At 39.7% G+C, this 25,521-nt stretch overlaps 4 protein-coding genes across 4 annotated transcripts; 1 reads left to right on the forward strand and 3 right to left on the reverse strand.

Moving 5' to 3' along the window:
* Positions 1-528: 528 nt before the first annotated feature.
* LOC129776738 (importin subunit alpha-3) lies at positions 529-12,826 on the reverse strand. Its single transcript, XM_055782562.1, has 5 exons — positions 12,363-12,826; positions 10,394-11,278; positions 10,002-10,328; positions 1,829-2,005; positions 529-1,751 (listed from the first exon to the last, which is right to left on the reverse strand). The coding sequence occupies exons 1-5, from the start codon at positions 12,429-12,431 to the stop codon at positions 1,650-1,652; spliced, it is 1,560 nt and encodes a 519-aa protein (XP_055638537.1). The 5' UTR covers positions 12,432-12,826; the 3' UTR covers positions 529-1,649.
* Positions 12,827-16,333: 3,507 nt separating this feature from the next.
* On the forward strand, positions 16,334-16,997 carry LOC129779067 (uncharacterized). The gene has a single exon (XM_055786323.1). The coding sequence runs from the start codon at positions 16,452-16,454 to the stop codon at positions 16,899-16,901; it is 450 nt and encodes a 149-aa protein (XP_055642298.1). The 5' UTR covers positions 16,334-16,451; the 3' UTR covers positions 16,902-16,997.
* On the reverse strand, positions 16,996-18,288 carry LOC129779066 (uncharacterized). The gene is made up of 2 exons (XM_055786322.1): positions 17,513-18,288; positions 16,996-17,457 (listed from the first exon to the last, which is right to left on the reverse strand). The coding sequence occupies exons 1-2, from the start codon at positions 17,842-17,844 to the stop codon at positions 17,148-17,150; spliced, it is 642 nt and encodes a 213-aa protein (XP_055642297.1). The 5' UTR covers positions 17,845-18,288; the 3' UTR covers positions 16,996-17,147.
* A 2,002-nt stretch (positions 18,289-20,290) lies between these two features.
* Positions 20,291-23,251, reverse strand: LOC129779065 (probable asparagine--tRNA ligase, mitochondrial). Its single transcript, XM_055786321.1, has 2 exons — positions 22,833-23,251; positions 20,291-22,772 (listed from the first exon to the last, which is right to left on the reverse strand). Exons 1-2 carry the CDS (start codon positions 22,971-22,973, stop codon positions 21,474-21,476), a joined length of 1,440 nt encoding a protein of 479 aa, XP_055642296.1. The 5' UTR covers positions 22,974-23,251; the 3' UTR covers positions 20,291-21,473.
* Positions 23,252-25,521: the final 2,270 nt, after the last annotated feature.

Here is a 25,521-nt window from a genome sequence, read left to right on the forward strand (position 1 = left end):
AATCCCTAACATTGCGTTGTCACGTGGCGTGCGTGAGTACTTTTCCGTTGCATCCTCTTTTTGCACGAACGGATGCGGGGCAACCTTCTACACCGAATCGGCGAGAATAATTGCAAAAAAAAAAAATCTGCGAGTGCTGCTGCCTAATTTAATTAAGAGCAAACGCACCCCCCTATGCCCGCGTTTACACAGTGCAAGTTAGCATCAGAGTCAGGATTCAACTGTTCAAGTTCGCACTTATCGCACTGTGTAAATGGGCTCTCTTATAAGTGTGGCTTTTTTGATTGAGCGCAGTACCAAAAATCAACCGATCCTGTCACAGCTGTGCGTAGCCTACAGGCGTCCAGGTTGCCAGTTTTCTTCTTAATGTACAATTAAAGCTTAAACTAAAATCAAAAGGCGAGAGAACCAGCTCTGCGGCTGGCTCTTCGAAAATGAGAAGTTTCATTGGTTGGCTTCTTAGCGGCATTACCTTTGATTCCCCCACACGGTTACTCTTTAGGAAGGGTTCCTAGAATAGAAACTAAATTACAGTCCATCGGTTTATTTCGATCAATTAAGTTTATAATATAAAAAATATGCCTTTTTACACGGAAAAATATGTTCTCCCTTTTTATATATAAAAAAACGGGCTAAAAGCAACATTTCCCTAATGTTTTCAAATTTTTCTCTACATTCCTGAATGACTGGTCGTTTTGCTTCAGAACAAAAACTAGTGTTCGCGCGGATGGGTTTCCCGTTCAAAATGTCTTCTTCTATTTCAAAACTCCTTCCCTTCTTCGAGTTCGAGTCAAAAACTAAAATTTCCATCGCTGTTGGCGTGCATATATTCAATCCGCTCGGTTAACAGTAGTGTGAGTAGAGGTTTCGTGAAAAACAAGCACTAGCGATGGGGGTGGCGACGATTGCTTGAAGAAAAAAATGAGACACGATGAATTTACGATAAAGGACTCGTTGGTCGAAGAAGGGAACAAACAAAACAACTAACGAGTAAATTGTTGTGGTTTTTTTTCCAGAAAAAAAATGTGTTCAAATTCAACCAACGATCGTTTGTGTATAAGCGTCTTCGAATGGGTATGGTTGTGTGGGTGTTGAATGAGTGTATGTGTTGAGGCGAAGAGGGAGATGAGGTGTGACTAAATGTCTGCATGTGTGTACATGACCTTTAATAGCATTGCTTTTGTCGTCTTCAGTTAATCCTAAACTGTCCGTTCAACACTTCGTTCCGTTTTCTTGTTGTGTCCGAGTTAATTGTTTATACAATAAATAGCTATAATAAACTTGCTTCTGTTTATCAGAATAGAAGAAAATCTTAAGAAAACTAGTTTTCTTTTCTGTCGTTTACGGTTCCCTCTGTTACTTCGGTAGTATGTGGTGTGTGGTGTTGCTTTCCTTGTAATCCGAACAACTGATCAGTAGTAATTGAGCAGGAGATTGCTACGATGTTGAGGAAAACCAGAAACGAGTTTGTGGTGCTACTGGCGACTGATTTTGTAATAACAACTGAACTCAAGTATCGGAATTTCCGGAGGGGAAGATATAGTGGATAATATATTCTAGTTGTGTTCCTTTCCATTACTAGCTGGCTTTTGCTTCTGGGGTATATATGCCGCTGCTGCTGCTGTTACCGCGTCTTCCGCCCACTTGCATTAGAAATTAAATCCATCCCGGGGAACATTAGGAGTCTGGTTGAACTGGTATGCATTCTCGTCTGCAATTGGTCTCAGCTCGTCCAGCACGGCTTCGTCGGTCTACAGTGAGACAAAACAAGAAAGTAGCGTTAGTGAAATGATAAAACCCATGCTTCAAACTCGAATGTATAACTTACCTCATCTGAGAAGAACTGCTCAATGATGTCGTACGCCAGCTTGTAAATTTCGATATTCTCGTGATTCTGCAGTATTTCGATTTTGGACACCCCCTCGCACTCCTCGATCATGTTGGCAATCTCCTCGGTGTGTGGACCAGCCTGCTTCAGCATGTTATTGATGCCATCCAGAATGACCTGTGCGAAAATAAGAAATATAGATTTATTTCGACGAAACCAGAGAGAACGACAATCAAACCAGAAGCACAAGACACAGTGACCCCTGCAGGTCCCGTAAAATGTTGATATATCATAAGAACCCAATCGGTGAATGACCGTGTGCCATCCAGGGAGACCTATACAATTTGGATTTTTTCTATCATAAAGCTCCGAGCATATGTTCCTACGCTTGTAGTTTTGACACACAGGTAAACCTTTTTCGTGCGGGGAATAGGGGATAGGAAAATCGTACAAAACTTCGCCAGTAGCTTTAAAAAATCTTTTTTGTGCGGTAGATATTGACCGCATAAAAAAAGTTTCCCAAAAAAAAAAACCAAATCCACACCGTTCACCGTTCCATTTTCTTTTGCGATGGGTTGCGATGGACAGTTTGCCTTTTCGGCTGTGCGTGGCTGTGTTGTGTTTTAGGTGCATGTTGAAACTTGGCGCTATTAGAAAACGTGTCATGCGCAACTTAGAGCAGAGGATAGTTTAGACGCAAATATGCTTTTTTCGCTATAAAATGCATATAAAACATCGAAAAAAAATGAATGGACGATAACTTCGTCAAATATGCTTCTTTTCATATTCCGCACAAAAAAAAACACAAAGGAACAGAAAATCGCACAAAAATGGCTTTCCTGTATTGCGATCTGCGAAAGGTTTTTAGCTGGGCTGAACGCCTCTTGCAGCACGCCCCCAGTTGTGAGAACCTAAATTCTTCAGCAGTGCAATGAAACTCAGAAAATGAGTCTACACAATGAAATCAGAATCGATTCCAAGCTAACTTAAGTGCTGAGTTTGATAGACTCAAGAACGTATTTAACACTAAACCTACCGATGTTTCATGTATACCTATTCCTACCACAGCGAGTCAAGTGACCCTTCATGAATATTAAGTGAACAATGACTCGATTTAGATAGTTTTGTTGAGAAACGTGGCATACCATCTTTCTCCTGTATATTTCGACATTTTGAGATAACAATTGTTAGTAAAATAATGAAATTACAATTTTTGACACGCAAAATGGCACTGTAGTCTGGAATGGTTACTGTTAGTTCCCTTAGATAGTCAGCAATACAATTAATTCTAATCATTCACTATTCACTCACTCATAAATACAACAAAATATAAAAAGCAATAGCCAAAATGTGAAATGCAATAGTTTTGTATCACAACCACACATCCAAATCCTTCTGATAGCATATGAATGTTTGCACGGGTCAAATGACCCGCTGCGGTAGTTGGGGCAGATTACATATATTTTTAAGTAAAAAGAAATAAAAGAGGAGTAAAGACTGAAAAATATTTTCGATGTATGTTTTAAGAAAAGTAGTGTAGGCAAATGAAGTTGTAACAATGTAATTTGCAAGAAAATTTTGACCAAAATTTTAAAATGATTCATTTGACCCCTTATGGTAGTTTTATTGTTAAAGGCTACAAGAAGTCCCAAAGCATGAAAGCTAAAAAATTGGTGGGTTATATATATGATTCAACCGTAAGCTTGACGTGGAATTACTGTTGGATCATTTGTTTGTATTGATTGAATTTCGAATTCAATTGAATTCAACATATTTGCTGTGTAAGTAGAGACGTCGGTTTATCGTTCGATGAATTCAAATAATCGAACATCGGCAATTTTAATCGAGTAATTTTGTATCGAATAACGAAAAATCAAAATATGAATACATCGAATAATTATCAAAGTAATCGCGATTATTGAAAAAGGGAACCATTTTTTCAAAAAATAAAGTGCAAAATTTGTTTAACCGTCATGGTTTTTCGTCGAAATTCATCGAATATGCTAAATCATTTACGGTTGAGGCATAAAAATTATTCCCTGGTGGTGGAGGAGACTGGGAAGAAGGATTCAGGGTCTGCAGGAGTAAAATGCGGACTTAAAGAAGGTGGTCTCAGCTCCCGTTCTAAAATAGTAGTATTCAAATTCAGAGTACCAAGAAAAATATACCATACTAGTGGTCAATGATTCTATAAATATACTTCTTTTGAATTAGTAGTTATAGGGACCAAGCAGAAATATTCAAACAAATCATCTATTTCAACAACATTCGAAGAACAGGTAATTTAGAACAGAAAAAAATTGGTGCAATAAAAATATTGTGCATCATTTTCATGGTGTGCTCTTTTTTCAATCGTCCTCAAAAAATCATGAAATGGTAAATTTATCAATAAACTGAAATACCATTTCATTCAAAAACCATTATTCTGCACATGTTTATTTCAAAATTATATTTAATGAAACTATTAAAATTATGACATCATATTTTTTATTATTATAAATGTCTATTTATAATTTTGATTACAAGTAATAAATATTCGCTCGATTAATCGAATACTGAAAGACAATTATTCGAATGAATCGAATATTTAAAAATGACCCCACGATTAATCGACAATCGAATAAACGAAAAATTTAGACATCTCTATGTGTAAGTAAAGAATTTGAAAAAACGCCATGTAATGTAAGGCATCTTGGTTTTGATGGCTGCGTTAGAGAACACATTTCGGTGGGAACAAAAATTCTCCCCACACATGCATGTATTTACAATACCAATTTCCCCATGCACCTTGGTTTCGTTGCCTATGTTGGGGGAAACAATAAATTGAGCCAATCAAAACGTGGCAGTTAGGGCGTTTAGATAGCGCTTGACATTTTACAGTTATTCAATTGCTTATCTCAGGAAAAAATAACATTTTGTTTATTGTGATAGATGCGTAGAAATATTTCCTATCAATTGATGCAAACATCTTTCCGATCTATTAATATATTTTTTTTATCTGTATTATAGTGATTTTCAACTCATTTGGCTGGTTCGTCACTTTTTACTTCCATTTTTGGAAGAATGTCGGGAGTGAGAATTGAACTCGTGACCTTTAGCGTGAGAGGCATGGATGTTACCATTACGCCAGATCGCCTCCACCCGATCTATTAAAGAATGGTCGAGTTATAAGCATTTGAAATCTTTCATTTTTTCATGCATGTTCTGTGTTTTTTTCATTTTCCCCCTCATATGTTCCGGTTAGACGTATTCCCACGTCAAAAATGGCACCAGAGACTGAGTGTTAAAGTGTCAGTAAACATTCGAATCGATAATTGAGACAGAATTAGCAAAAAGCACGCGAGTCATCAACTACAATTAACTTCAACGGATTCATTGCGATAAACGTAGAAATTGGTTTTAAGAGACTTCTCGGTAGAAAATTTCACAGTATCAGCACATTGGCAAGGTTATGTTTTGACTCGATTCTTCCAGCTGGCACTACTCAGAAGCGTTGCTCAAATGAAATTCAAATCGACAATGTTTATGTTTCGAAGAACGATATGAATGACACCAATTTCGTCAAACACGATCGATCGGTATTCGGAAATGTAGGAATGGAAATATAATAGACGAATTTCATGCCGACTCGCCTTAGGAGTTGCCAGCACCATCTCAGGATGCAGTGAAACATCGTGGACGTTATTTAAGCAACTTTTGAATCTCCAGAAACAAATTAGACTACAGAACAGAGCCATTTTGTTCTCAGTTTTTAAAAACATTCTATCACAAAAATTCTATGACCTACAAAATTTTGGTCAAAGAATGAAATGGAGAAAATTGTTCTCGAATTTCAAAGAGCCGACTCAGTTGCATTGAGGCATAGTACCCGGATTCCCGCTCACCGATAAATGAAGCCGTTATCTACTTCGAGGAGGTCGTAGGCCGAGCAATATCTGATAGTGTACCGTTGAGCAGACCTACTCCGAAGCCTTCCTCGACTACGTCCTTTGAAGCGACTGAGATCGAGAGTGCTTTGCAAATACTGTGACATCCGTGATTTAATCGTCAAATATTTGCTCGCGGTAGCCAGCAAGGAATACCAAACGTACAATCGTTTCTTTTACCAAATGTATACAAGGCGCTTTCAGGACCATCTACGGCGTCATCCAAGGCAGTTCTGGTCGTTTGTGAAAACAAAATGGAAGGAGGATGTGCTACCATTGGAAATTCATCTGGGTAACAGAATTGCCTGCGCTTCACTTGAAAAATGCGAACCCCTGGCTGCTCAGCCAGTAAATGTGTTTTTTAACGATTATTCTGCTTCATCTTGATTTTGATTCAAGATCATCTCTTTTTTGGCTTTTCGACTACAATTTTCATCATGACAACAAATAGTCAGAAGGAATAAATGAAAAAATGAAAAAAAAAAATATCGACCACCTCCGGCGTTTTTGCACCTCGCAACAAGCAAAAACACTCTTTGTAACAACTGCATTAGAAAGGATGTTGACTGCTCACAGACATAAGCAAGACTTGAAAAAACCTACCTGCATGTTTTCGTCCGCCATGGCAAATGTTCCGGTTAACTGCCGGAAGACCACTCGTAAGGACGTAGAATTGTGTTTGCAAGTAGGCTAATATAATTACCTTCCATGGGAAATTAATCAAACTCAATTATCTGTCTTGGTTTTTTATCACTATCCGAAAAAAGTCCTTTTTTTTAATGCACACCTTACTAGAAATGATGATGTTTTGAGTTATGGAGGCTTCAAACTTTCACAGTTCATTCGCCTTTAACCTTGAAAAAGACCAATAAGGAAAACTCGACTCTCGGTCATGAGAAAGGCTATCTTGGACGCCCTCGCTACCGCCGATGACTGATTGTTATCTGGATGACTGATGAGTTGTGAATGAAAAAGTTCCTCGTCGATGTATTAGTTGCTCGTTATTGACGGCAAGGGAAAACGGGAATCCTTCCAATGTATCCATTTAAACCATTTACAAACTAGGTAATTATAATGCATAGCGTATCACACCAATTTTAGGGAATTCTGACTCGATTGGTATGTAAAATTATTTCCCTAAAACTTGGCCCGTTTTCTGATTTGGAACCCTTACTGAAAGACGTAGTCCTTCGTCAAAAGAAACGCCATTAAGACATTTAAACATGTATTGAAGGTGTTCAAAGATGGCTGAGTTTTCTGTAGTAACCAGCGATGGACGAAGCAAACTATTTTTGTTCAACAAAAATCCAAACTCGAAAGATCATTGAAACATTGCCCATCGACCATTGTTTTATTTTTTCCGACAGGCCCAGCTCGAAGAAGCTATCCGTTCAATAAATGTTGATAAACACTCATCTTATTTTCTAACAACAATAAAACAAATATTGAGTGTTTTGGTCGAAAAATTATTCAAGATTATTATAGCATGGGTTCCCTCCCCTTGCTCGATTCCGGGGAATGAGAAACTGGATTCGCTAGCTAAGGTGGGCGCTTCAGAAGGCACATTGAAAACAGGTCGTGATTTCATTCACATGATATATCGGCTTATGTTCAATCAGTACAACGTAAAGGCGCATCTTACTCGCATTGAGTTCACAGAAAGCAATCTATGTAACTGTGGCGATGGCTACCACGACATCGAGTATGTTTTCTGGTCGTGTATCCGGTTTCATGCTACCCGCTCTCAGTTTTCCAGACAATTGAGGGTACAAGCCAGACAATCGGCTATCCCCGTCCGGAATATGTCAGGTAGCCGTGATCCTGATTTTCTGCTTCATCTATACCTGTTCCTCAGACACACCGATGTCAACGTTTAATGATGTTTCCTCCGTTGTATCCCTATCCCATTTCTCTTCTTTCCGATCGATAAACTTTTACTTAATCACGACAATACATACACATAATCTTCATAGATACAAAGGACTCGGGTCAAAGGTTATGCTCGCCAGCAGGATCCAACATTTTCGAAGACGAACATGAAAATCGTCTATCCTCTAAGTCTAGGACTACTTTGGCATTCGCCGGCAACATGACTTGAATTGACTAGAAATTAATGGACGAGCGTTAAGAGCGAGGACGCCTGATGAACTATTCTAGCAAATGGTTATTCTAATTGACGAGACAAATAAATACAAATTTGCCTCTTCATTCAACCTGGCTTCAATCGACCACTACTACTCCACCCTGACATGAATCGCGTTGTCCGCGTACACAATCTTATTTCAAAGTGAAACAAAAACTTGATTTCTGATGCAAACAAGTACACCATTGAACCATTTTATACCAAACGTTCGAAAAATCGAACGGCAACATAGTTTCTTTAAACCGAATTTATTGAAGCACAAAAGCGATGTAATGTACCTTCTTGTATTCTATTTACGTTGGTACATGCTTACACTTAGAAAAATCCTCGGTCGAAAACTACCAAATACATTTGGTAATGCAAAATTAGTAGAATGTACAAATTTTTTATACATATTGTCAACAAACCCGCATCCCTACCAGAGATTAGTATATTTTACTCGATAACATTAGTAAGCTTGTATATTGTCATATCTGAAAATTGGTGAGAAAAGCGCGTATTAACCATTTTCATTGTTCCCATAAGGCAATACGGAGGTATAATAAGGAAATAATTCTGATACCTGCATTTTCGACGAGAAAATGTAGCCGATATTGGGCTTCCGAGTCATGGTTCTGCTTGACATATGTGTTTATTAGTACGGTCGAAAATGACTATAGATTGGTAGTATTTACAAAAAAAATCGTTATATTTACTAATTATTTCTCTCAGTGTACATGATACACGAGAGAGAGTCCCATCCTAGATGGCCATGTTTTAGTGCCAACATCTCGAGAATAAAACAGCTGAGATGTATGCGGTTTTGAATCCTACTGTTAATTCATGTTAACAAAGAAACTGCTGGGAGAAGCAAATCTCATTTGCAATTGAATGCGAAGACTGAAGGTCTCATAGTCCCCTGACTATCTTCAGTTGAATATGACTTTGCCGAGCCCTGCCGACCAGTAACCATTCAACAAGAGTCGATGGCTGTGCCGGCCAGTGACAATTCTAGATGAGCTAAAATTGTACCGCACCACGCTAGATGTGGGGTACAGACAAGAGGGGGGGACGTTGATGGTCAGCTGCATCCCAATAGGAAGTATCCTGCATCGGCTACGCACAGTAAAACCTACAAAACCATTGTAAAACATTACCGAGTGTAATCGGTTATGTTTTACTAACATAGTTAATGAGGTCAAATGTCAAAAATTGAATTCTTGGCTTCGTCATGCTAACGCAAAAAAAGCCTAAATAAATAAACATGCTGGATTGCCAGACGGATTGGGCTGCTAGTGCGCACATCGAACCAACCAAACAGTCGGGTTGGTGAGAGGGCGCAAACTAGACAGAAAGTCGACCGTTTATTTTCGAACGATTTACTACTTATCTGGTGTTTGACTATTGAAGTAAACGTTTGCACAATGAAAAAACAGTCAAGATATATTATTATTGCTTTCGTACAACGGAGGATAACCAAGAAGATATTCTGAGAGTATTTTGTGTATCTCATTCTCAGTGATAGATTATTTAGTGGAAAAATCTACACAATGCATTCTAAATTATTTGCTTACCCGAAAAAATGTTTCGCCTTTTATCGAATAAGCATAACCAGTTTCAATGAACCATCAACGATTGTGAATTAGGCGATTCCATAATTGAAAAATTCATACGACACGAGTGTCGAACGCCAGTGCTATGAGCTACATGCGCAAAATCGCCCGATAAACAATCGTCGTGTGTGCGCAAGTCAAAGTAAGCCTATACTGATTAAACAGTCGGCCAATAGTTGGCCAACAAAATAGTTTACTGACTGATTAAGTCGACCGACCAAACTATCGGCCGATAAATGTCTGCAGTCTGCGGTGGCTCAAATTGTGCGATGAAAAAGACGATTCTTCACGCATACAAGATCTAATTGATATAAGGACTCGAAAGCGTGTTGGCATTTCACAAGAGGAACACCACCGATCCATCGATCCTGCTTTTTCGAACAAAATCTTCTTTAACAACGAAATAAATTTCCCATTTGAAGAGATGGTAAACAAACAAAATTGCTACATTTGAGCATACGAATGCTAGAGATTCTATCGGGGGAAACATAATATCGCCACTTGGTACTTACATTGATGACTTGAGTATCTTTGCAGTTGAGTAGATCACAAAACGGTGGAATGGCACCATCCTGAATGAGCTGTGCGACCTGCTCCCGGTCGCCACTGATCGTGAGGTTGCTGATCGCCCATGCGGCCTCCTTCTGTGTCTGGAAATCGCCCTTGCTGAGATTTTCAATAATTTTCGGCAGCAGTCCGGCGTCGATAACCGCTTGCACCTGGGCCTGGTTTCCGGCTGTAATGTTCGACAGGAACCAAACGGCCTCCTTGCGGATTTTGTCCTTCGCGTGGCTCAACAGCGACGGGAAGTGGGACAAAGCGTCACAGTTAAGCACAACCTGAGAGAAATCATACATGTAGATAAGTTGACAATGTGAGAGGGGGAAATGTATCAATAACATACCTGTGTCTGATCATCGGAACCAGTGACAATATTACCGACCGCTCGCAGCGCTGCCGTCTGTACCTTAACCTCAACGTGTGACAGCAGGGGAATAAGCTTCGGCACTACGCCACTATCAATCACAAGCTGAATCTGTTCGTTGCCTCCGTCGGTGAGATAACTGAGTGCCCATACGGTATCGACCAGAATATTGATGTCGGTATGATGGATCAGCATGTTCAGTGCGGGTAGGATTTCCAGGATCGTATCGACTGGAGGCGGCGGATCCTTGTTGCGGCACAAATTGACAATAACCCAGGTAACATTCCGTAGGAAAGGAATTGGAATCTCTGGTTTGATAAAGGACAGAAGAGGCTGCACAACACCGAGATTGATTACGTAGTCCCGCAGGCATGGTCCGTCACCGATTATATTACCCAAGGCCCAAACGGCCTGCTCGCACACATTTGGGGCCGGTGAACCAAGCAGACGCAGGAAGAGAGGAACGGCTCCAGCGCGAACTACTTGATTAGTTTGTGCCGATGTTCCCGAGGCGATATTCGTCAATGCCCATGCTGCCTCAAACTGCAACAGCTGGTTATCGTCCCGCTCGAGGCAACTCACCAAAATTGGCAAAATTCCACTTTGTATCAATGCATCGATTGGCGGGTTTCGATCCGAGGAGAGCAAACGCCGGGCCGCCTGAACCGCTGCCAACTGTTCATCTTTGTCGGCACTGTTTCCTGCCTTTTCGACCAGCTTTTTCAAATTTGATGGCGAAGTGTAATCATCCTCATCTGTTGATTCGGCGGTCGTCTGGGGCACATTGCGCCGTTTGAGCATCGTTGTCTCACGCTTGTTTTTACGCAGCTCAACTGTCACCTCATTGCGGCGTCGTCGCATCTCCTGTGGATGAAGATAATTCGAACATTAAAAAAGGTTATATTCGGGAGGATTTTTCAAAGCTCACGATAACTAAGAGAAACCTACTTATTCGGCAAGTTCAATGTAAAATTTTCACATGCCTCCAAAGCGAACGTTATGAAAATGAAAGAATAAACACACGTCATCTCGGAAATTATATTGTTTTGTATCCATTTACGTTCACTGAGAAATATCGGTCCAATTTGACTGCTAACATTATTTTTATGTAATGATTGGTTGGAAACTGTTATCATTTACAATCCCAGACCATTTCCCCGCAACCGACGATTCCCAATTAAACTAACAGCATCAGGTAACGTTTGCGATAAAGCTAATAAGGCGATTTCGGTTTATTGTTCGGTGGATGAAATGATCACGAATGGCTTCCGTGCCTCTAGCATATACGTCAAATGGGAACATTACGTGATTTTGTTGCTTTTGAGGGATATTTTTCAAATAGTATTTCTTTCTGACGGCTCATGTTTACCTTGTGTTTGAGAAAGGATGTCGACATAGGTAGATTGCCTTCCGAACCCGACTCATGAAAGAGCCCTTTCTATATGAGCTAGAGTTGTGGTGAATCTTCATCAAAAAAGTTTTTTTTTATATTCGGCAAGGTCTCAAAATCACAAACAACTTCCTTTTACTGTATGTCACTTTAATCCACCCGAGATCACCAGACTGGCACAGATACTCATTCACTCAGCTCCGTGTGCCTTTCTACGATAAATGTATATGTAAAACGAACAAAAAATAAAAGAGCTCATTCATCTTGCCCGACTCCCAGTTGCCGGAAGGTCAAAACAATTTCGGTTAATGAGTTCACGACTCTAATAACCATTTAATTTTGGATTTTTTTCGTTCTAATATATACCCGATATTATTCGAATTCAATGCAAGTCACATTTCGTGAAAAGGGGTATTGCTCTTAAAATATTTTCTAGCGATTTCCACCCGCTTGTGAAACAAATGAAAACAATTACTCATCACCAGAAAACTACACACGATCCCTCCAAATAAGTCACTGCTTCGAATTTCCACCCACATAAAACTGTCCGGAACTTACCTCCTGATCTTTTCCTTTGTTTTTGAAACCCTGCATTCGGTTTTTTAACTGCGAATCTATCGACGCCATTTTTCGTCCAATTTGCTCGACTCCTTTGCTACTGAAATGCGCGCGTGTCTGTATTGGTGAGTATGCACGGCTGCTGCTGCTGCTGATGATGATTAACCACTCTGCCTTTGAAAGGCGGATCGAATTTTTTTCCCTTCTTCCAAAGGTAGAATTCTCTGCCCGTCAGCACGAGAAAATTTAAATTGCACTCGTGCTAGTTCTGATCGTTAACCGAAAATCACCACTATCGGAGTATTCTTTAGCGATAAGTGCTCGCTATTTTTCTCAACGCAGTTTGGATCTTTTGCGCCGGAATCGAATATTTTTCGTGGTAGCACCAACTGGATCCTATTTTCACGTTGTATAGTTGTACTGCTTGAACGATGGTGCTCGCGAGAAGTTTTATTCCGTGATTGAGCTGTCACTTCTAAAATTACCCTTTGACAGGTCAAATTTTGCGTTTGACCCATGCAGCAAAACATACCCGGAGAGCGGAAATCTTCTATCGCATATTTTGTTGATACACTGTAGGAAAAAAGGTATTCGTTGTCATTCAAATTTCTTCTTAAATTAATAACATTAATATGTTTGATAAAGCTCCTGTGGCCTACACTATCATGTCAGGGGTTCGCGTTCGATTCCCACTACGAGCGGGAGATTTTTTGTCAAAAAATCATTCGACTAACAATAAACAATAAAGTTTATTTTGATGTAAAACGTGTTTTTAACGCCTCCGAACGCCGCATAAAATACCATAAAAATAAAACTGAAAACGTTCAGAAAGTGTTTACAAAAGTGAATTTCATTAAAGAATATTAAGTTTACATAGCAATAAAATGAAAAAATCAAGCTTATTGTTGTCGTCGTGAGGAAAAAAAACTTTTTACAGCCCCTCGATTTTAGCAGTAGTTGGCAACTCTGAATTATACACACCCCTGAAGTAGGGTTTCCCTCCATTACTAATAGCGAATTCGTTTTCACTCAGTTTCAACCACACCACCACACTAACTGCTGTCAAAACGTTTTTTTATTCATCCAGTTTCAACCCAGTTTCGCACTAGGTTCACCCGAAAGCGGTTAATTTCGCACTGAGATGTTTCACGGGTTCGCACTCGGGTTCACCAATACAGCTGTACTGAACCGTCAAGTTCCGAGTATTGTTTTGGAAAATCTAAAAATAAAGACTATGAAAATGGAAAACCTGGTGCTTTCGCTTTTGTATTATTGGAATCGTAATGCAATTCGGATTCTGATTTTGAAGAGTGTATTCGCATAGACGACATTAAGCTTCGTGTGCTTTCATTGGGAGGCGAAAATAATGATGAATATTCAAGTGGAATAAACATGTTTTCAAAATCAAAATTATGAATGAAAATTTACTTTAACGTATAGTTTTTATTTTATTTTATGTGATGAAATAAAAGGTTTTTTTCCGAAATTGCAAAAACATATTGAACGAAAACTGTGTCTGATGATGATTTTATATCATAATAGCAATTATTTGTGGAACAAACAGGAAATGCATCGACAAATGGTTAAGTGAGTGTCAGGACTACATGTGTTAGGTAATCAAAAAATATAAAGTAGAAATTTTCATTCGAACTTTCATATTTATACACTTAGCCTTTCTGATCTGATAGAGAATAATTTACCCCCCAAGCACTAATATCGCCACCAGACGTCGACACTGTACATTTGTCATCGCAAATATAAACAAATCAGACTATATAACGCACACCAACAAACCACCGCATTCGTGAAACTGAAAAGGTTTTTTTTTATTACAGAGTCAGTTTGGAACTGACTCAGTTTTAAAAATGATGTTGTTTTCCAAAAACCATTGTAGAGTAGATTCGGCATAATGTGCCGATGCCAAATCCGGCCAGAATAGAGGACGAACCTCGTGCTTTCTGTAAAGTGGAAGAAATCTCTTCTTCAAGCATTCTTCCACATAAAATTAAGCATTTATAGTCCCTTTTGTGAAAAAAGTTGACGAACGCAAGTCACAAGAGCAAACGGCTTGCCAAACAAACACTTTTTGGCCAAATTCTTTCATTGCAACAGTCGTATCCACTAATGGTACACTCTCTCCAATCGAATGTTTCGTCATCCATGAGAATGCACTGGTTGGGATTGTTCAAAATACGCTCATATAACTTTCGAGCTCGTGTTTTAGCCCGATCTTGCTGCCCCGGTGTGTTTAGACCATGTCTCTATTTAATCTGCTAAATCATACCAACACTGGTTTTGAACTTCTTGGCCAAATCACGAATAGATGCAGACCTGTCCTTCGAATATAATTTACAACTTTTCGGTCCGATTTGGGATTACTTGGTCCGGGTTTTCATCCACTTCTGCTGAGATCCTCGCAAGAACACTCATTACCGAACTTTGCGACGATTTGTTTAACACTTTCTGGACAAATTTTGATTTTTTTGCTATTTTGTGATATGTAACACCTTTGTGCAGAACTTTCTTTTTAGTTTCCAAATCAATCTGCGACATTCCGAAAACAAATTTATGACCGCGACTAAATGACTAATGACCGCGATTTTTGACATGTAAACAAAGCGTACTCTGATTACACGACAAAAAAAAGTTCACCCATTTGTGTGTAATAACGTGTTAAATGTTTAAGACTACTTTTCGATACACTCCTTATATCATAGAATACATTCTGCGGAAAATTGCTCAAAGAAAAGATTGTGTTTTATTTTTACACCAGATCGCCTGATTGCCTCCCTAATGGTACAAGTAAGAAAATATGTAAATTTATGAGTTGAAGACGAGAGATGTCGTACATTGTTTGTTGAAAATCAAAGACTGAAAGGATTTCTACATTACATAATGGCTAACTATAAAATTTAGGAAAAACAACAAAAGACGATAATATGAGATCTTATTACGTTGTGATGTTTCATGAAGCTATATGTTAATTCAATTGTATACACAATTTCGCCTATGTAAGGCTATACAATCTTTGGTTTGTTTTTGATTACATCATTCTATATAGAAAAATTACATTTGATTGTTTTACAGACATTTTTGAAAGAATCAAATTCATGCAGACGTTCTTAAATTTTATTCCGTTGCAAGATCTGGTGATCTTGTTTTATATACAGAGTATTGGGTGGCTTTTCAAAAATATCTCAAAGGATAGAAAATTATATTTGATAAAGAAATCGATCTACGCATATCCTTAAATCTCAATCATTACAGAATCAGTGAACTATAATAGATTTGGGCTCTGTATGTCTCAAATTCGTTATAAATAGAAAATGCGCTGCTTTACACAGTTGCAATATTAAGTAAATAAATAAGTAACATTTCAGAGGCAGAAAAGATCAAATTTAGTGGTTTTAGGGGTTATAGTTATTTTTCTCCAATAAAATCATAGGAAGCTTTATTGTTTCAGTCGTAGTATTTGTAGATTTGTAGATTAGGATGAAATTAAAATAAAATTGAAAGAAGTTTTTCGTTGGATTTTTTTTCGATTTTCATTAGTGAAAAACAAGACAAAGTAAAAAAAAACTGAAATTGGCTAATTGGCTAAGGATATAATTTCTAAAGAAAAAAAAATAGAATGTCTACCTGAACAACAGAGGAGAATATAGTGAATATTCACGTTTGGCCACGGCGGGGGAAGTCTGACACCGTGCTTTATCTATTCATGTGGTGTATGGACCACCCCTAAGCAGAAATGTAACAGAATTTGGCTTTTTCAAATCTATGTAACTAAGACTGTACAAATAAACGAATTTGAAGGGAAAAAATTAGTTTTAATTTGCTATTCCCATCATTTTGTCTAAATCTTCATTGATTATCAAATTTTCTGGAAACGCAAATTTCTGCGTTGCTCTACTCATCAAAATCCCCCTCTAATGTCACCAAACGCGGAGCTCTACATCCGCAACAGAGCTGATGTCAAACTCTCTTTTCTCTTCCACATCTTGTGTGAGGACGTAGTGTCGAGTGAATAACTCGTAAATAAGTTTTGAATTTTCCGGGTTTAATCGAGGTTTCATCCGTATTCCGGTAACCATGGCGGACACAACTGACGTCGAGGGAGTTAAAAAGAAGCGTACGTTCCGTAAATTCACCTACCGTGGGGTGGATTTGGACCAGCTTCTGGATATGAAGCATGATCTGCTAATGGAACTCATGCACAGTCGAGCCAAGCGATGCTTCAAGCGCGGACTTCGCCGTAAGCCGTTGGCCCTCATCAAGAAGCTGCGGAAGGCCAAGAAGAACGCCCCAACAAATGAGAAACCTGCAATCGTCAAGACTCATCTGCGAAACATGATTATCGTCCCGGAGATGGTAGGATCGATTGTTGGTATTTACAACGGAAAGACCTTCAACCAGGCAGAAATCAAGCCAGAAATGATCGGTCACTATCTCGGCGAATTCTCGGTCACCTACAAACCAGTCAAGCACGGTAGACCCGGTATTGGTGCTACCCACAGCTCCCGTTTCATTCCACTGAAGTAGTGCGGATGGTTGCTGCTGATGTGTTTATCTTTTCTTACGAGTAATGTGCGAGTAGTGGAGTTGGAAATACAATTGAAATTGTAAACAAAAAAACTATTGAGATGAGTTTTCATTTATATGACAAAAAGAACAAACGCAGACAATCACTCTGTTTTAATTACGGCTTAAGTTATTTGTAATATTTTACTTTAGTTGCAGTTGTGTTTCTATGAATCATTCGATATTTGTGAGCAATATGGTGCAGCTTTATTTGCAGCAGCAGAAACGACAACAAACATGCATTTCCGATTCGGCCTCGTTCAAAAGTTTCCTGTTGGTGGTCTTTCTTTGGGGCGCCCATGGCATTCTTCCTTCTGGAGCTACCTTATTTGGTTTGTATAATCGATTACTACAAGCACTACATCGAACTGCTGATCGACCGGAGGAAGATTCCGGCGTTTCTGATTCCGTTCCAATGTCCTCCAGAGTCCTAACGGAGGGCAAACGGCGACTGTGGTCGGTTGCTCCTCCAGTTGTGTTGGGGCGTCCGCCGTAAATGTATTCACGGCTCAAGAAACTGAAATTTTGTCATGGTTAATCAGGCTGAAACAAAATTGGTAGAAGAAATATACTTAGGCCTCGCATGAGTCCATATGTTATCCAGTCGTTTCTTGCTCATGATTGCTCCCAGTCGCTGAAGCAAACGAATGTTATCACGCTCGATTTTCTCCGTTCGCTCCCGCTCCTTCTGGAGCTTCTTAAGTTTTTGTGTGATATGGGCCCGCTCCGGGGGTGGATGAAAATCGATGGCGGGGACAGCGGTTTCCACCTTGACCCTATGATTGTAGTATCTCTGCATCTGCCAAGGACGTATCAGCAGCTTTTCTTTCTTGGTTAGCATTTTGACCTTCACGAAAAATTGTTTCAGCAATCGACTGGCTACCGGTAGGCACAATGTTAGCATTGAAAAAGTATCAACTATCAAATACAGTTGTCTTGGATACGCACGCTATTGCCAGGAGCGCGATGTATTGCGCGGAAATCATGATTGTGAAGGAACGTCGATATCTGACAGGGTAATGGTACGAAGTGATACTAATACTTGGTCAATTACGCATTTTCTAATATTAGTATTCTCTCCTTGGAAACATTGATGAATAAATCATCGTACATATGCAACGAGGCGGAATTTTTGGGCGACCGGACATCGGGACATAGTGAAACTTCTAAAATTATCGCTATTTTCGAGACGCTAATTTGATGAGTTTCCTGGATACCTGGATAGTTAATTAGCATAGAAATTTCTACGAAGTAACCAAAATAATGCTACACTGAGAACGCGAAATTCCTCTAGGGCAGCGGTCCTGAACCTTTCTTTCAGACGGGTCATGAACACGTGTTGGTCAAGATGCCACAAAAAAATGAATAAATAAAGAAGGGTAGTTTTCAAGACACGACCGCTTTGTTAATGTATGACCACGAAATCCGAAGTGAATCGGAGCCGACTGTCACCGACACGGAACAAATTTTCATATTCACTTTTCCCTTTTTCTAACAAGAGGTTCCCAACTGTTCTCGTCGAGAACGGTATCAGGAACTACTTCCGAGCCGGGGCGAGCTCGACCGGTCTGCTAGAATATTTCAAGGCCATCATAGCAGGAAAATACCGTCTCCACGAGGTCAGATATTCGGACGGCTCAAAAGGAGCATCAGGAGTTGGATTTGGGGTAAGCGATAGTAATAATTGACTAATTTCCAGCAAGAAACTCGCGGACATCTGCTAGGACTTCTAGGCCGAGGTGGCCGGCATTTTTCGAGGGAACCACAATTTCATCATCGTATTCGATTCGGCGAGTGCCATTGATGCCATCGGTGCGACCAGGTCCAAAAATCCACGAATACAGCCCATCAGGAAGTACCTATTGCCCGACACTGTGCTGGACGACGTGAAGTTGTGGATCGCCAACTGTTTTCGCACCTTTTGGACCGAAATGTGGTTAGCAGAGAGAGGGCAGTTTCTCAGAAAAATCAAGGACTCGACTGTCAGGTTCAACGACGAGAAGAGAATGAAAGAACAACGAATCCTGTCTAGACTGATGACAGGCTTCACTGCTCGGTCTCACATGGATTCAACAGAGGACCTTTTCATCTACTCTGCGATCACTATAACTCCGTCGAACACTTCCTGTGTGGTTGCCCGAAATATGATGATCTGCGAAATCTCCATGGAATCAGCGGGAGTATACGAGATGTTTTGAGGGACGATTCAGTGAGAGTAGCAGCGCTTTTCTGCTATTTAAAAGATGCCGAATTGTTTTTCAAGATTTAGTGTCTGAACAATGGATCAGTCAAGAAGATCCTTGTTTCTTCCTCTCCACGATGAAGGGGACTAAGAACACTTCGACGTCTTCAACGGTGCGGCTTCCTCTCCACTGGTCTGGAGCCATGGTCCGAGGACATCCTTGCCATCTGGTCCAGCAAGCTTTTTTTTAGATTATGTTTTGAAAATGGCTCTATATGTGTTTTATTTTTGTCTCACTTGAAGTGTAACTGATAACGCACCGGCTGGTGCTTGAAATGAACACCGGACGTAGAAGGCTTTACTGCTCGGCACACAGATGAACCGATCCGGAAACCGTACCGTTTTTCGGATGAATTAAGAAAAGCGGTTTAAATTTGAACTGAGTTCTCTCGAGTCTACTTTTGGAGTGGCTTTATTGGTTTTTCGCTTGCTTATATAATATATACTCCGTATAAATTGGATCTTCTGTATGGCTGTATGGCTTACTGATTGTGTGCATTTGGATGAATCTTGTGTAGTGTAACAAATGGAATTATTGTTTGAGACGGGTCATCGCGATGATGATTGTTCTAGCTTTCTATACTGACAATGTTATGGCTAGATGAGCTTAGTTAGTGTGACAATGATTATTGTGATGATGATTCTGAGGTTTCTGAGCTTACAATGATATGCCTAGGATGAACTTTGTTCGCGTGAGAATTATATTGTCATGATTAGACTGGGTTTTTCTAAACAGACAATGATTAAGCTAACAAGAACTTTATTTGCGTTATAAAGTTTATCTGTTTTATAGCACTGACATTACGAAGTTTTTATGATGATCGTTTGGCTAATACAATATCCAACACTAACTTTTAAGTAATAATTTTATGTGCAATAATTTCAATCTCAACGAAACCTAGCGGCAATGCCGTCGATGAAGAGGCGCACCAGCCCAGGAGACTGAAAGCCTTTCAAATAAAGAATAAACAGAAGTCAACAATAAGTCATTCACGACTTATTGCAGCGAGGCTTTCCAAATAACCTTTCTCAAGACCGAGTGTTAAGTTTAGTTCTTCAAAAGGCTAGAGAAGAAAGAACTGAGAAAGTGTGAGAGTTCGAGAAAGCCTCTATAACTCAAAACAGCATCATCATTACACCAATAAATCTGAACACGCTCCTAAATTCTCAGAAAATTCTCGAATTTCTAAATTCTCTTCCAACAACAAAAAAAAATAAATAAAAAATCAATTCACTTTTGATTACGTCAAATAATATTTCAGAATGCATCGATATGTTCAAAATAACTCTTTAGTCGAATTTGTAACCCTGAAAATGGCCAAAAAATTGGCGCGGTTTTGTAGAAGCAGTTGAAGATGGGTTATTCATGATTCGTTCTTTATTGTCAATGCAATATTTTTCTCGTGCAAGACAGAGTGCCGCCCGAAGCGACCACATTTTTGTTCTCTCACCACCGTTATCTATTTAATAATGCATGAAATCAACAATTCGTACGAGTGATTCAATCATACTCCATCAATCTCCACATTACGATATGAAAAGACGCGACGCGTCCTATTTCCCTGGCCAGAGCGGAAATCGAACACAAAACCCCAAAACTTTCGGTTACTTGAAAAATCTAGCCGCCGTCTAGATAACTGATAAGTCCGGAATGCTGTAAATTCACGAATGACTTGTATATACAGTAGAACTCCAATTACCCGCGGAATAGTCGGGCAATGTCGCCGCGCATGGCTAAAATCGCGAATAATGCAATTAAAGGCTAAAAATGAGGCGCAAATACGAAAAAAAACATATTTTAGCATGAAAACCATGTTTCATCAATACAGAAATAATGAAACTATCCATCTGTAAGGTCGTATTCACCAGTGATCAGATCACGTGAAAGCCGTGACCAACGCAAAAAGAGCTCGCCGATAATCGAGGTTCTACTGTACTCAATAAAGTGAAAACGGGCGGAGCCTAAATTGCATTAATTTTTCTATATTCACATTGTCCGTAGAACGAACGCTGGATTTGCTATTTCTATTTCATAAGAAACATGCTCTATTTCCTTATTTGGCACCATTACTGAAAGACGTAGTCTTACGTCACAAAAAAAGGTAATAAATTCTATGGTTTTCGTTATTGTAAGACACACAAATTTTATAAAAATAAAGTAACACCAGATGGGTCAACCAGATAAGTCCTCCGGGCCGCAGGTTGAGTATAGCTGCTCCAGGGAGCTATCCAGGAAGTTATTCGGAGCTCAGAAAAACAAACAATTATATGTTGCATTTTATTCACACCATTCACATATCACAATTATGCGCCCACCGAGGAAATGGTATGACGTCCCTCACGTTATGCACACTAAGCACCCAACAGAGATATCGTTCGAATCCTAGTCCAAAGCCGGCAGTCGTAACTGACCCAAATCGTCTCAAATCAAGATACCATCGAAGGGCCTCCTGATCGGGCAGCTTTGCCTTCAACTTTTCGTAGTCGTTTTCGCGAACGCTCCCTCCCACAAGCTCTCCTACTCGGGGAACAAGCAAATCTAAGGCATCCACCAGATCCGAATTATGTATGTTTTCTCGCATATAGAACGATTTGATACTCTTTGGCCAATTCACAACGAACAACGGACCTTGACAGTGGTTGACAAGAAATAATTCCTGTTCCTTATTCAGACCTTCTTCTGGTCGTACAACTGACTTCAATTTGGATTTATTTCGTTCTAAAATTTGTATCGCTTCATTGAAACTGAGCCTTGGGAAGGGTTTGTCAATCCAACTGAAGCTGTCCTCAATACTGGACGGGTCGGTTAAGTGCCTCACAGCAGCGATATCATCGCAGCCAACCTCGAGCAACGATTTAGTCACGAATTTGATCATAGATTCAGTTCGATACGCCAGTGCATCCAGCGTATCCATAAATGCCTCTTCAAGTTCTAGCATGTAGAACTCACTCAAGTGAATCGGGGATTTGGAATTTTCCGCTCGAAACGTGGGTCCAAAGGTGTAAACCTTACTCAACCCGAGGCTCGTTGATTCCAAGTGAAGCTGACCGGAAACGGTGAGATAAGCTTGACGATCGAAATACTCTTGGCTCGAAGGAACGCTCCTTTTCGTCATTTGCTTCAATACTTGTTCGTTAGCTGGCTTCACTAAGAATGCTTCGCCCGCTCCTTCGCAATCATTGGAGGTAATTATCGGAGTGTGAATCTGAAAAAATCCTTCACGATCGAGATAGTCGTTGAAGCATTTAGTAGCCTTATGTCGTACTCGCAGAGTTGAACTGATTGAGCTAACCTGAGAACGCAAATTCAGATGACTACGGATGTATTCCGGTTGATATGACTTTTTTGGATAGAATGGATACCCCTCAGAGAGAGGACACTTGCCTATTTCTCGAATGAGCTCAACTTTGAGCTCCAGATGATTTTTGGATGTACGTGCAAGCGTTCCACTGGCATCAATGGATGACCCGTAAGCAATCTCACGCGATTGAGTCTTATCCGTTACCAGCTGAAGATTATTTGGACAAGTGCCATCATTCAAATCTAGGAAGACAGTTTCCTTCATTTTACGAACCGATTTAACCCAACCCTGGAAACAGTTACGATACATTATTTTTCTTGTGTATTTAGATATTTAAAACATATTTACCTTAATTTGAATTTTATCTTCTTCTTTATGCTTGCCACAAGAAACATTTTTGACCATAGAGAGACGGTAAATAAATCGTGATACTGTATTTCTCAAAATATAATTGTTGAATCTTAGTCTGTTTGAAATATGTTTTAACATTCTGAAATATGTCCTTTCAGAAAAGAGCGGTGTATCAATGTTATCACATGCGTTATTATCGTTGATATGATTGTTTACATTCTGGAACTTGGTGTGATCCAAGGCGCCTAGAAGTATATTCTAAGGTGAGGCCGTTTCGTCACTAAGTCGGTTAGGGGAGCGGTATATGAAAAAAAAGGAACGGAAGAAAGCAGAAGGGGTATTATTTGCCTGTAGCGTGAAAGAGACAGACTGATCACGAGCGAGCTTCGGCACTAGCGTATTGTGTTTTGTTTACAAACAAAACACAGTAGGCTTCCAAGATGACTGAAGAGTGGTTTTAGCCAAGGCGCGTAGAAGTATATCCTAAGGTGGGCCAACTTGCTAAAACCACTCTTCAGCCATATTGGAAGTCTACTGTGTTTTGTTTGTAAACAAAACACAATACGCTTGTGCCCAAGCTCGCTCGTGATCAGTCTGTCTCTTTCACGCTTCAAGGAAAAAAATCCCCTTCTGCTTTCTTCCGTACTTTTTTATATACCGCTCCCCTAACCAACTTAGTGACGAAACGGCCTCACCTAGTACCATAGACCCGTCTTGGTTTTAGCAAGTTGGCCCACCTTAGAATATACTTCTAGGCGCCTTGGGTGTGATACGAGGAAGGCTCATCCCAGGCATTCAGTTGTGTGGGTGATTGTTCCTTAAGCTTGTTTTAGAATGAACGAATTTTCAACGTGCTAAACTCGTTCTTGCGAAATATTTTCGCTAAAGTGATTGATATTGAATTAGGCCGAGGTGACATTGGACCAGAGTACGCACGAAAATTTGATTGTACGATAACTGACAAAGAGAAACAAATAATTTTGTTCGCGAATTCGAACAAAGCAAGGGGGAAGCAATGTAACCACACCAATACAATTCTATGTAGTTGTTTACTTCTCACGATTTCATGCGTTTCGTGCAGCCACATTTTCGTAAGAAGCTACAAGCAGTGTCACCGCAGCCTTATGCTTCCTTTACAATGCAGACTTTCAATCGCATGCGATATACTCACTCGCGATTCGGTGCAAGTCTTTACAATAGTGCGCAATATCGCGCGATAATCTGTCATAATCTGTCTGTCAAACCTGCATTTCTCTAATCATACTGCCAATGATAGTTTATTATTTGTTATGGACAAGTTCGTACAAGATTGTTGGGACAAAATCATATCGCTAGAAGTGTGAATGCAAACATAAAATTTCAGATAATTAATAATTAACAAATTAACAAATTCAATCAGATATTAGCAAAAATGTGTAAAAATAATGATGATTATGCAGCAATACGCTTGCTCAGCTCTTACTTGATGAAGCGTTTCATATGTATAGAGCTGAACATTTATTTCGATATATCGTTCCACCCATCTAGCATATCTTGATCCACCTGCCTGATGCCAAGGCGTTGTACTATAGGTGGATCGCAATGTCAAAACTGCTGTTCGACCATTGCTCGTGAAAAAACAAATTTGTTTACAAAATAAATCACATATTTTGGTGACAGGATATTTTTAGTATATCTTTTCGCTTCTAGCCGCGCATTCAATGCCTGTTATTCCAAGCAAGATTTTTATTTCTGTTTGGCTCCCATCGGCGGGGAATATAGTACTATCAGCTTACGGCGATGGTGACACGAAATAGCGCTGATTGTGGCTCCACTGATTTCGCTCAGGGAGGAGGAGAATGCTGTGCCTATACCGGGAAGGAGATTACCAGATCCAGAAGATCCGGAAAGGGATCTTACAAGTAAGGGGCTGTCCACATACCACGTGGATAATTTTGGGGGGGGGGGGGTTGGTTAGGGGTTACGAAAATGTCCACGGTGAGGGGGGAGGGGGTTTAGATAATGTCCACGTGGACACGTAAAGTATATTTGTTTTGTTTACAAATTAAAAATTTCTATGCCGAAGAACACGCCTTGAATGTATTCAGGAGTGTAAAGCTCTAGAATACACGTGACCTCAGTGCAAGTCGAACTCGAACCCCCAGCATGATAATCACCCCGATTCTGCATTATTTCGTTCGAGTTATAATTTCGTTTTCCCTATTTCGAATATTTTGCCCATTTATTTTTCGAAGAGAAGCAGTTCGAACGAAATGCAAAAACAACTCGAACGGAAAACAGCATGAAATTCTATGAAGTCGTTCGAAATATTTCGAATTGATCGAAATACAGAATAGGGGTGAATGTGTAACAATAACCACTCGGTCACGGGAGCATGAAAATACATATTTATAGCAAATTGTGAAGAGCAAATCATTCATAATAAGGTTGAGTTAATCAAATATTGGGCAAATGGATATAACCCCGAAGCAGGTTCTCTGGGTCTGGTAGGACTGGAAGAAAATCTGCATTATGAGCTTCTACCATGCAACTAGTCTCGATGAGTTTCAACAAGTACTGCTCGCAGCTGAACGTATTAGAATCAACGATCTAGAACGCTTCATGAGCGCTTCTAAAACTCCACCCGCCTTACTTTCCAGATACTGATTATCAACTGTTAAGATTTCTGTAAGACGAGTAAATATTT

Source organism: Toxorhynchites rutilus, chromosome 3 (genome assembly GCF_029784135.1).
Source record: "Toxorhynchites rutilus septentrionalis strain SRP chromosome 3, ASM2978413v1, whole genome shotgun sequence".
Classification (NCBI taxonomy): Eukaryota; Metazoa; Arthropoda; class Insecta; order Diptera; family Culicidae; genus Toxorhynchites; species Toxorhynchites rutilus.